This window comes from Gopherus flavomarginatus, chromosome 19, assembly GCF_025201925.1.
Source record: "Gopherus flavomarginatus isolate rGopFla2 chromosome 19, rGopFla2.mat.asm, whole genome shotgun sequence".
In the NCBI taxonomy this organism is placed as follows: Eukaryota; Metazoa; Chordata; order Testudines; family Testudinidae; genus Gopherus; species Gopherus flavomarginatus.
In genome coordinates, this window is record NC_066635.1 from 3,258,799 (window position 1) to 3,271,749 (window position 12,951).

Genomic DNA, 12,951 nt, shown 5'->3' on the forward strand with positions numbered 1-12,951 from the left:
GCTCCCACGTTCAAAGGCACCATAAGTCGCCTGGCAGGGTAACCCTGCACCCTTGGAGCCAGGAAAGCCCCAGGAGGAAAGGCTGCTTTCAGACCACATGTAATAGGGAAATCATAGAAGATTAGAGTTGGAAGAGAGACCTCAGGAGGTGATCTAGTCCAACCCCCTGCTCAAAGCAGGACCAACCCCAATTAAATCATCCCAGCCAGGGCTTTGTCAAGCCTGACCTTAAAAACCTCTAAGGATGGAGATTCCACCACTTCCCTAAGTAACTCATTCCAGTGCTTCACCACCCTCCTAGTGAAACAGTTTTTCATAACATCCAGACTAGACCTCCCACACTGCAACTTGAGACTATTGCTCCTTGTTCTGTCATCTGCCATCACTGAGAACAGCCGAGCTCCATCCTCTTTGGAACCCCCCTTCAGGTAGTCGAAGGCTACTATCAAATCTCCTCTTACTCTTCTCTTCTGCAGATTAAATAAACCCAGTTCCCTCAGCCTCTCCTTATAAATCACGTGCCCCAGCCCTCTAATCATTTTCATTGCCCTCTATCAGACTCCCTCCAATTTGTCCACTTCCTTTCTGTAGTGAGGGGCCCAAAACTGGATGCAATACTCCAGATGTGGTCTCACCAGTGCCGAATAGAGGGGAATAATCATTTCCCTCAATCTGCTAGCAATGCTCCTACCAATGCAGCCCAATATGCCATTAGCCTTCTTGGCAACAAGGGCACACTGCTGACTCATATCCAGTTTCTCATCCACTGTAATCCCCAGGTTCTTTTCTGCAGAACTGCTGCTTAGCCAGTTGGTCCCTAGTTTGTAGCAGTGTATGGGATTCTTCTGTCCTAAGTGCAGAATTTTGCACTTGTCCTTACTGAACCTCATCAGATTTCTTTTGGCCAAATACTCCAATTTGTCTAGGCCACTCTTGACCCTATCCCTACTCTCCAGCTTATCTATCCCTCCCCCCAGTTTAGTGTCATCCACGAACTTGCTGAGGGTGCAATCCATCCCATCATCAAAATCATTAATGAAGATGTTGAACAAAACCAGCCCCAGAACTGACCCCTGGGACACTCCACTTGATATCAGTTGCCAACTAGACATCGAGCTGTTGATCGCTACCCACTGAGCCCAACGATCTAGCCAGATTTCTATCCACCTTATAGTCCTTTCATCCAGCCCATACTTCTTTAACTTGCCGGCAAGAATACTGTGGGATACCATAACAAAAGCTTTGCTAAAGTCAAGGTATATCACGTCCACTGCTTTCCCCTCACCCACAGATCCAATTATCTCATCATAGAAGGCAATCAGGTTGTTCAGGCATGATCTGCCCTTGGTGAATCCATGTTGACTGTTCCTGAACACCTTCCTCTGCTCTAAGTGCTTCAAAATGGATTCCTTGAGGACCTGCTCCATGATTTTGCTGGGGACTGAGGTGAGGCTGTAATTCCTCAGATTCTCTTTCTTCCCTTTTAAAAAATGGGCACTATATTTGCCTTTTTCCTGTCATCCGGGACGTCCCCTGATCACCACGAGTTTTAAAAGATAATGGCCAATGGCTCTGCGATCACATCTGCCAACTCCCTCAGCACCCTTGGATACATTGCATCTGGCCCCATGGACTTGTACTCATCCAGCTTTTCTAAATAGTCCTTAACCTGTTCTTTCACCACTGAGGTCAGCTTACCACCTCCCCATACTGCACTGCCCAATGCAGCAGTCTGGGAGCTGACCTTGTCTGTGAAGACTGAGGCAAAAAAAGCATTGAGTACTCAGCTATTTCCACATCATCTGTCATTAGGTTCCCTCCCTCATTCAGTAACGGGCCCACACTTTCCCTGATCTTCATCTTGTTGCTAACATACCTGTAGAAACCCTTCTTGTTACCCTTCACATCCCTTGCTATCTGCAACTCCAGTTGTGCTTTGGCCTTCCTGATTACACCCTGCATGCTGAAGAAATATTTTTATATTCCTCCTGAGTCATCTGTCCAAATTTCCACTTATTTTAAGCTTGCTTTTTGTGTTTAAGCTACCTGAATATTTCCATGTTAAGCCAAGCTGGTGGCCTGCCATATTTGCTATTCTTTCTGCACATCGGGATGGTTTAGTCCTGCCCTCTGAATAAGACTTCTTTAAAATAAATGAGAGATGATTAAAAGAGAGACCAGGAAAGTGCAACAACAGGGACTGTTGATGCAGACATCTCATTGTGATGAGGAAGGGACTTGTGGGTCTGAGATACTGAAGGGAGAGCCCTAGATATGGTGGTTCCAGACACATTCCATGCAGCTTTTCCAGCTTCTAAGATCTGTGAGTCTGATGCAGGAGCCTTAGGAGATGGATATGCCTCTAGACAAGGCATGTTGTCCAGAGCTGCAGCGTCAGAGTCCTTCAAGGGCAAACAATTCTGCCTTAGTGACACAAGTGACTCTGTTGTTAATTTACAATACTTAGTAGCAGCACAGGATGATGGATTTCAGAACTCTCCCTGCTTCTGTGAAGATGGATTGGACATCTCTCAGCTCCAGGGCACCAAAGGCTGAGCACAGAAAAACTTCTGCAGGGGCACGATGACCATAAGTCATCACCTTGCTGGCTTTTTGCATGGTGCAAGATGAGCTGAGGGGCACAGTTCATAGATTCCAAGGGCAGAAGGAATCATTGTGATAATCTCTTCTGACCTTCTATATAGCACAGACCATAGAACTTCTCCAAAATAATTCCTAGAGCAGATATTTTAGAAAAACATCAATCTTGATTTTAAAATTGCCAGCGCTAGAGAATCCACCATGACCCTAGGGAAGTTGTTCCAATGGTTAATTCCTCTCTTCATTAACATTTTAAGCCTTATTTCCAGGCTGAATTTGTCTAACTTCAACTTCTAGCCATTGGTCTGTTACACCTTTCTCTGCTAGATTGAAGAGCCCATTAGTAAGTATTTAATCCCCAGGCAGATACTTATAGACTGTGATGAAGTCACCCCGTAACCTAGAGTTTTGGAGTAGGCACTTCACCAGTGTTCTCAGCCGGTTATATTCTGAGGCATTGCAGACATTTTGTTACTGCATGAGGTGCTGTGTTTGCAGATATGTCTCCATGCAATGGCCATGTTAAGGACAAAAATTAACTCCTTAGGTTTCCTTTTGTTATTGTCACAATTTCAGGGTTACTGCACCTGTATTCCCCACTCCTATGTCAAGTTTCAGGCTTCCAATTCTCGTGTTCCTTGGAAAGAGACCCGCATCTCTGGGGTTTTAAGGCTACACAGCCTCCTGCCACCCACCGTGATATCCTCATCAAGCCAGTCAGCCTGGGCTGTGCTTTCTCTCTAAGGGCAATAACTGGCACGAGCCAGTAGTTACCAACTCCCACACCACTCTTTCTCAGCAGAGTACATTTATTCTTAGGCTAAAAGCATCACAGAGACAACATATAAAAACAATTAAAGTTCTTACGCCCAAACTAAACATGTCAGAAATCACCCAGTTTCCACATGGGGAGTCTGGTAGACTAACATCTCTTCTAACCCTGCAGCCAGCGGTGGAGTCCTCTTAGAACCAAAGGTCCTGTCTGTTTGCTGAATCAAAATGAGGACCCTGAGTGTGTTTAAACTCAACCATTCTATAGCCCAAGTTCTTTCCCTGTCTCTGGAAAACCCATTCTGAGCCAAGAAATGCAATCCACCCATGGAGTTGTCTTAGCAACTCATGTTAATCATCCCTCACTGTTTTTAATTCCTGGAGGAGCTGTGGTAACTACCCCCAAGGAGTAGAACACAATCACACTGAAACTATTCATAGACTGATTGCATTGGTCCCCAAAGATACCGCATGCGGTTTTAATATCTGACACAGTAATTATTTCCATTTGTACAACACTAAGCCACTAAAACTGAGCTGTGAATGATAAGGCAGAGGTGACTTGCAGCACAGAGGGTGCCCAAAACATTTAGATCTGCAGGCTGCTGCACGCATAGCCCCAGTGGCTAAAGGGCTGAGTGAGCTTGGTGTGTAGGAACCTGCACAGGCAATTCTGGAGGGAAAAAAATCATGTCTAAATCTGAGCAAGAAATGTTTTAATCAGCAAGTGAATGGCAGAAAAAACGATATTGTGGCTAATACCTGGGTCATGGCACCTATGATTTTTCGGGCCTCCTGGTAGAGTTTGTCTCCATCCCATTGTGGATTTAATTTCTTCAACACGGTAGCCAAGCGATTGTGCTCCCGCACAAAGAGTGTGTGTATAGCTGTAAGTCCCAGATTTTCAGTTACTCGTGCATCACCTAAATTATAAAAAAACAGTATAATTTTATATTTTATTCAGCTGAGGAACTGTTTTTAACTTGCTATATTAGACTCTTGCATTGTAAGGTGAGCTGCACTTCCAGGAACAGGGCTAGGAATGAATATTATTTTGACCGTGTTAAAATGTTCTTACAACTGTTTTGTTGAGGATCTCAGGTACCTCTGTGCTATGGGGCAGAGACTGGAAATTTGGCCCTAGTGCAGGGGTTCTCGCAACAAATTTTTTGGTGGCCTCAGAGCACGGCCACCAGCTCTTGCTGGAGGCCTCACTGACACTTTTTCCCTAAAATTATTTATTTTTCCTAAAGTTAATAAAGTAATATGCACATATATACATGCAAATCATTGTAACTTATTAATGTAAGGTCTTGGGTTTTTTGTTTTGTTTTTGCAAACTCAATAATAAAAATAATGCACAATTATCTCTATTCTTGACTGGACCTAACAAAATAGAAACACAAATAACATGCTTTGCATGTTCTTGTCTTGTGTGTTTGTGTGTGGGGGGTCTCGGGGCTCCTCCAGCTGAGGTGGTGGATGCTCGGGGCTTCTCCGAGTGGGGGGCTTGTGGCTCCAGCCGCAGTGGGGGCAGGGGTCTTGGGGCTTTGCTTGCCGGAGGGGGGCGGGTGGAAGGGGTGGAATCAGGGGCTAGCCTCCCCAAAAGGGGGGAATCCACCAGCTGCCCATGCGCCCGCCACTTGCCTCCTGCATCCCTCCTCAGTCCCCCTCCCGCCTCTCGCCCCCTCACTCCCCTACCACAGACACAGCCCTGCCTGCAGAGAGCAGCCCGCTCGCTGGTGGATTGCTGCTCATCTCCTCACTCCCCCACTCGCAGCCAGACCCACTTCCCGCCTGCCTCCTCACCCTGCTGCTGACTTGCCACTCGCTTCCTTACTCCCCCATCAGCCCTCCCCCACTCACCTCACCTCTCGCCTCCTCACCTCCTGCCCACCCGCTGCTCGGCTCCCCACCACCCACCTACCGCTCGCTTCCTCACTGCCTTGCCAGCTCCCCCCCACTCACCTCACCGCTCACCTCCTCACCCCCTGCCCACCCGCTGCTCCCCAACCCACCCACCCACCTGCCACTCGCTTCCTCATTCCCTCGCCAACCCCCCCCACTCACCTCACCGCTCGCCTCCTCACCCCCTGGCCACCCGCTGCTCCCCACTCCACCCCCGACCTGCCACTCGCTTCCTCATTCCCTCGCCAACCCCCCCCCACTCACCTCACCGCTCACCTCCTCACCCCCAGCCCACCCGCTGCTCGGCTCCCCACCCCCCACCTCACCACTCGCCTCCTCACTCCCTGCCCACCCGCTGCTCCCCACCCCACCCACCCACCTGCCGCTCACCTCCTCACTCTCCTGCCAGCCCCCCCAGCACTCACCTCACCACTCACCTCCTCACCCCCAGCCCACCCGCTGCTCCCCACGCCACCCCCGACCTGCCACTCACCTCCTCACTCCCCTGCCAGCCCCCCCACCACTCACCTCACCTCCCGCCTCCTCACCCCCTGCTCACCCGCTGCTCCCCATCCCACTCCACCCCTGACCTGCCACTCGCTTCCTCACTCCCTCGCCAACCCCCCACCACTCACCTCACCGCTCACTTCCTCACCCCCTGCCCACCCGCTGCTCCCCACCCCACCCACCCACCTGCCGCTCACCTCCTCACTCCCCCACTGAGGGATAGGTACCTTTGCCTACAGCCATAGGTTCTAACCTCACTTCTCCTATTAACTGGTATTAATTATTTTATGCACTTCATAATTTTTACTACTAAGCAAAGACTCGGGTGTCAGACCTCCCCTTTTACAGAAAAAGGAACAGACATTTGATAAGCTCATCCTCACAGAGCTGGGAACAGAACCCAAGTTTCTCATCCACTCGAGTTTCATCCTCTTAGCCACATTACTTCTTAGAAAGAATTTGCCAAATCCATGAGCGTGAGTGAAGTGGACTGCTTCTGCATATCTAGTCCATTGCTTTAGAGAAAAAATGGCTTACTATTGCTTCCACATACTGCAGTCACTCTTCCATGTCACTGGTACTGCTCTATGCAGAAGTGCAAAAGGTTCCAGACCCTGGAACAAACCCTAGTGTTGATCATGGGAGAGAAGGGGTGTTACAGTTCTTTTGTTTGTCTGGTTATTAAAACAAACTAGGAAATTACAAAAAAAGTGATTGAAAAGCAAAAAAAAAAATTCATAGTAAATTCCATGAGGAAAATGACCATTTGAAATTTTTTCACTAAAAAATGATGGCTTTTCTGTGGGAATTTTTCTTTTGAGTAGAACTTTTCATTTAGTTTTGTAATGACATTTTAAAATGAAAAAAAAATGTTTTGGGCTTAAAACATTTCACTTTCCATTTTCAGTGTGATTTTCATGGTTCCCCCCATTTTTTCTTACACAACACTTTTACACAATAGTTTCTGACGTCTCATTATATTTGTCTCAGGCACTGCCAAGTTTCTCTGCTGCTCACTTCAGAAAATTAATTGTGCTCCAGTCACATGACTTACCTGCTTTAAAACAGGGGATATTCATGATCTTGTTTGTGAATAAACAGAGGCTTTGGGATTTGTTCTCAAAGGGCAGTAAGCCCAGCCCTGCATCAGTAAAATTCTGGTTCAGCGCCATCAAACCCAGCTGGTTTGTCTGATTCCTAAGACTCTTAGCTAAAGGTACTTCACTGCCATACACCATGCTGGCATCCAAGAATGAGGTGATCGCATTGATCTGCTCTCGCATATATATTCTGGCATTGCACACTGGAGCTGTACGGACGAATGGCATACAAGTATTTGGGTCCTTAATTCGTGGATCATTAGGGGGAATCTGTAGAAAACAAAAAGAGAATTACTCCCAATTTAAAGTGTCAATGTGTTGATAAAGATTGGATTTTTTAAAAAGATATTCCCTAGTTCAAGTGGAATTATTCTAGGGAAGATCTATGCCCTATGTTATATAGGAGGTCAGACTAGATGATCACAATATCCCCTGGCCTTAGAATCTATAAATGTTCCAAATGCATTCAGAGAATCATAGAATATCAGAGTTAGAAGGGACCTCAGCTGGTCAGCTAGGGGGAGGGATAGCTCAGTGGTTTGAGCATTGGCCTGTTAAACCTAGGGTTGTGAGGTCAGTCTTTGAGGGGGGAACTGGGGTAAAAATCTGTCAGGGGATTGGTCCTGCTTTGAGCAGGGGGTTGGACCCATGATACATCTAGTCTAATGTCCTGTCTCTGACAGCATTCAAAAGCAGATGATTCAAAGCAAGGTGCCATGAACCCTGCAGTAGGCAGTCATGAGATAATCTACCCCCTAATAGTAAAAGATCTGGCTTAAAATCTGAAGTAGGATTTTTAGAACCCTGTCAAAAATTGTATTAGCATTAGCTATTCTAACCCTGGATACTCTTGTTATGCATATCCCTCTTTGTATCTTGCTACATTTGTCATCTAGTATCAATGAGTTCCATAGTCTATTGAATTATAGAAGGCCCTTACATTTTTTCTGTCATAGTCTCCATCCCACTCTTTATGCGTTGTAACATCACGTTTGCTTTTTTGACCACAGCTGCATATAGAGCAGAGATTTCCACTGAGATGTCCACAGTGATGCCCAGGTTCTTTTCCTGATTTATAAAAATGTTACATACAACCCTGCCCTCAAACAACCCAATTAAAACAAACAAAAAGCCCAACTATGATAAAAGAATATTTAGAACATAAAGTCAAGCACTCAAAAGTCAGGAAATGACAAATGTTATGGCTGCTCTTAACTCTGCCTTTTGTTTGTCCATTCTGTGCACTAAACGAATCCTAGAAAAAAGAGTAAGTTATCACATAATACAAGACTGTAGCATGATCCATATGTTCGAGGGGATAGAATAAAGGCTGCATGGAATCCTGAATTCTGGCATTTTAAAATTTTGGATTGCTTGACTTTGCAATCTAAACAGTGTTCCTTTCATGGAGTTTTTGTGCGTATAATTCCCTGTCTTCTTTTCCTTGGGGAAAGTGCTGGACGCAGCATCCCAGTCTGTCTCTCCTCACAATACCCTGTTACAGCTGATAGACATTCCCAGTAGGGTGACTACTGTTTCTTTGGCAGCAATGTGGGCCCAGCCTTAGAATGTGCTGTTCAGTTAGGATTTCAGCAGGCTACCAACATTTTCCTGCAGAATGAAAGTGACAGAAGGGAAATGGCCATTTTTTCAACTATTTATTGTATTTCAGCAAAACATGAACAGAATTCCACAGGGCAATGAACAGGCACTTCTCTGGCTCAGGGCTTTCTCTGTGCCAAATTTCAAAAACCAGCTGCAAACAATGGAGCTAGTAGAGCTTCCCACAAAAGCTTGCAAGAGTATTTTATGATGGAATTGTGATGGGGTGTACAAGCCCCACACTGGAGATCCAATGGTTAAGGAGTAGCTCTGGGCCCAGAAGGCCCAGCCCAACCGCACCTGCAGGGCCTGCTCACAATGGAGGCAGAGCTCAAAAGGGAGCATCCCAGTTGTGTCAGGGTGGATAAAGCAAGGGAAAAATCCTACATTGTTAGCTCCTACAGAGCGGCTACAGGAGCTCCCACTGCTAGGACCAGACCCATCTGCTGAGCCACTGGAGGGCCCTGGGGAGACTGGGAGCAGTGGGCTGTGATTGATGGAGAAGAGCGTTCAGATCACTGCCAGGGCGAATCACCAATCAGTGAGTCCATAAGCAGACTCTGCTGTGACTTTGGAGGGGCAGAGGCTGGGGTAGGAAGTGACCCAGGGAGCAGGCTTGAGGGATGTCTGCCCCAGGCTGTGTATCTGACCTGCCAGTCACGGTCTCAGATGGAGCAGGGAGGGCCCGGGTTTCCCTACCACACACCCCGCAGACTCTCGCCACTGTCCTGTCATGACTGCAGACTCTTCTCATTAGGCTGTACTGCCAGGCTTGGACATCAATCCCCATGGACAAGAATGTGCTAGGCAACCTAAATATAGAGGTTACTACCATAGGTGTTGGAACTAGCCGTGCTGCCGCATGGACTGGCTTGAAGTGGATTCCACTATATACAGGGTTTACAGTTTGGTTCAATAGCTTTCAGCACCCCCACTATAAAAAATGTCCCAGCACCACTGGTTACTCCTAGCTCCCCCTGTAATATACAGTGTGCTAGGTGCTTTAGACTCTTTGAAGAATTCACGACTTTGATCTCTATTTTTTCAACATAAAGTTTTTCTGGGTCTAACATTATACACTATTCTTGGTCTCAGAGCCCAGGGACTGCTCCTGCAAGGGAGGAAAAGAGTCAGGGTTGTAGTAGTACCTTAATTGGGAAGCAAGGTGGCTCGAAGTTGCAACTGGTCTCGCAATGAACTTCTTTATTGTTGATTTTTGTAGTAGTGAAAGGGGCCAAGTCCAAATCGTGGTCAACCCACTGACCCCACTGCATGAAGAGGAGAGAGCGCTGCTGGTCTTGGGTGACATTCTCATTGGCTGTGTGAATTATTTCATTTGACACTTTTCGAACCTGCACAGAATCAGAATAAAAACATTTATGGCTGAGACATAGTGAACGTGTTTAGCTCCATAGGGGTAGTGCTGTAACTTTCGGGGTAGCCCGCTACAGACCTCAGGAAAGTATCAGACATGACACTTTGTTATGCTGAAAGTCAATTTCTGAACATCAGAGATGAAGTTCAATGAACTGCCAAGGATGCAGCCTTTATCGCCCACGTGACTCTTTAAAAAAGCAGCTTTGTGCTTTCTCCCTTGCTGCAATTCAGCAACTGGGGCGAGCTCCCTGTAAACATCTGCAAAGCCACTTCACTCTCCTCCTTCAAAACCCCTCTTCAAACTCTCCTTTGCCATCATGCCTACAAAAAGCTAGGTAGTGCTTAGGCAGCTGGTGAGCTGAGACCCTATCCATCATGCTGCCCTGTGTTATTGCATTGTGCTCCCCATCTGCCTGTCTGTGTCCACCTTTTGCCTCATCTTATATCTAGATTGGAAGATTTTTGTTCTGTTTGCACAGGGCATAGCACAATGGGGTCCTGACTGATGGCTGGGGTCCTAGGCACCACCGCCGTACACAGTGATAGCAATGGTGGGGATGGGGAAAGCGTTAGTGTGGTTTTACTCTGAACAACTCTTAAAATGGAACTTCCTTACTCAACCAGCCTGCTCCCTGCGTGTATTCAGTCATGTGTGTTGACGCCAGACTGAGATCACCACCTCCCATCTGCACACGAAAGACGTCCTTTGTGAACAGAGCTCTCCCCTCCGTGAGGAAGAGAAGCTCTTCTGCCATTGTGGTAATGTGGATCCTCTCCTCTTGACTTCTCCACAGAGCTGAGGGTCAGAGCAGAAGGAGGGAGTGCAACCTGGGTGACCCAGAAGGAGTGGGAGTGCTGGGTTCATTCTGGCCATAGGCGCCGACTCCATGGGTGCTCCAATCAGAGGGAAGAGATGGGGCAGGAGTGGAGCAGGGGCGGGAAAAGGTGGGGTGGGAGCAGGGCCTGGGGTGGAGTGTAATGGGGGTTTGCGTACCACAGGGGCCTGGAGGAAGCCGGCACCTGTGATTCTAGCATTCCCTCACTTTTGAGGGCTCAACTTTGCAACCTTCCTTTAACAATATTTTCAGATATAGAATTTCCTAGACTTTAAAGAACCTGAAGAAACACAATTCCATGATATGCAGCTGTAGTAACCCAGGAGCTTGGGTTAGCAGCAGGTTTGAACATAGACCTTATTCTTCAGCTAAAGAAGTTACTCCAGTAGATTAGAGCAGTAGTAGGCTGTTGTCCTCTATGTGTGGGCAATGTCAGTCCCAGGTTATGAGAGAGACAAGGTGGGGGAAGGAATATCTTTTATTAGACCAATGTCTGTTGGTGAGTGAGATAAGCTTTCAAGCTGCACAGAGTCCTTCTTCAGGTCCCCTAAGTGGACTGACTTCTGGACTGGGCATGACACACAGTATAATGACAGCAGGATAATGTCAGGGAGTCTGAAGGGTTTGAACTCAGGATCTCTGAATGTAAGAACTTAAACTGTTTGAATGAGAGAATGAGAATGCTGGCTAGTGATGCAACGCATTGGCACCGTTCTCAGGCCTCAATGGGTCTCAAAGCACTTTGGGATGGTGGAGATGCACGAGTAGTCCCACCTTACAGACATCAATACCCAGGGCACAGATCTGACATATCCATTTGGGGTGAAATTTGCCCCATGCAGAGTGTAAGCCACAGGCGTGACTCCTTGGATGCTCCGGGCCTGGAGCACCCTCAGGAAAAAAATAGTGGGTGCTCAGCACTCATCCGTGGCTGCTCCTCCCCCTCCCCCCAGCACCTTCCAGCCCCCACAATCAACTCTTTAATGGCATGCAGGAGGTGCTGGGGGGAGGGAGTGGGGGAGGGCTCAGGGGAGGGGCAGAAGGGACAGGAAGAGGCGGGGAGGGGGTAGGACAGGAAGAGGCAGCCTGGGGCCTTGGGGGAAGGAGTGGACTTGGGATGGGGCTTGGAGCAGAGGTGAGGTTGAGCACTCCCTAGAAAATGTTGCTCCAATGAGCTCTTTCTTCTCCACAGGAGGGTAACAGAAATGCTGCTCAGTGTGAATGTATTCCTAGCACATGCAGCTCCTGCCAAGGCATGAAGGGGTGTGGAGTGCTCCACGCAACACAGCCCAGGGCAAGACATATGTACAGCTTAAGCTTCACTTGTGCCCTCAAAATAGACTTAAATGGTGCAGCAGCCTGGCCTGGGCCTCTGCCCGGAGAACACTTCCCCCCTGTCATGGAGAGGTCTAAAATATGGGAGTCATTGATTGAACAAGAAACCAAATGATCTCACAGTCTCATACCAGTGGGAGCGGAAATCCATTGTAAAGTTTTCCTTCAGTTAATCCTTTGGGAAGAGACACTCCATCCTCATACTCTGCCGGGAGCCATCGGGCATATCCGTGATTGGAAGTTCCAAAATAGGAATGTTTCCTGGAACATTGGGAAGAAAACAAACAACTAAACTATTTCGGCAGGGACACACCCTGCAGAGAAGCAGAATTTCTTTTTCTCCCTGGAACCTAAGTTGAGTTGCTATAACGATAGAAAGGAATCGTTTTCAGGTTCAGAGGAAACAAATATAATCTGGACAGCCAACCCTCTGAGGCAAGGACTCAAAGTCTCTTAGCGCAGGCTATGGTTAATACTGAGGTAAAAGGACGAATCCTCATGTTGTCATAGTCACATTTGTAATTCAGAATTTAAATCTAAGCTACTTATATGGTCTCCATCTCTGTAGTATCAGTGCCTCACACTCCTCAATATACCTATGCTCCCAACTAGAGCTGACTGAAAAATAGGAAAAATTCCCATGAAAAAAATTGTGGTTTTAGAAACGTTTTCATTCCAACCCAAGACAAAATATCAAAAACATGATTTTTTTCATGGGAAGGGATTTAAAGGAACATTCTCTTTTGGAGGAGCGGAAAGGCAACTTTTTGTCTTCCTGGCTGCCTGTGACATTGACAAGAGCCTTCCAGCCTGGCTGCAGGTGAGGTAAAGAGCCCTATGCCAGTGGTGGGCAACCTGTGGCCCTCAGGCCCCACGTGAGCCATCAGGGCAATCCGCTGGCTGGCTGCTAGTTT

At 47.3% G+C, this 12,951-nt stretch overlaps 1 protein-coding gene across 1 annotated transcript in view; it reads right to left on the minus strand.

Annotated features, from left to right (window-relative positions):
* The window catches only part of LOC127037334 (myeloperoxidase-like), a 37,926-nt gene that overhangs the window by 16,493 nt on the left and 8,482 nt on the right, over positions 1 to 12,951 (minus strand). Inside the window, exons 3-6 of the mRNA XM_050928932.1 lie at positions 12,169 to 12,298; positions 9,638 to 9,841; positions 6,842 to 7,157; positions 4,135 to 4,295 (exon numbers count right to left, since the gene is read on the minus strand). Of these exons, the coding sequence (XP_050784889.1) occupies positions 4,135 to 4,295; positions 6,842 to 7,157; positions 9,638 to 9,841; positions 12,169 to 12,298 (811 nt within the window). The remainder of the gene's footprint in view (positions 1 to 4,134; positions 4,296 to 6,841; positions 7,158 to 9,637; positions 9,842 to 12,168; positions 12,299 to 12,951) is intronic.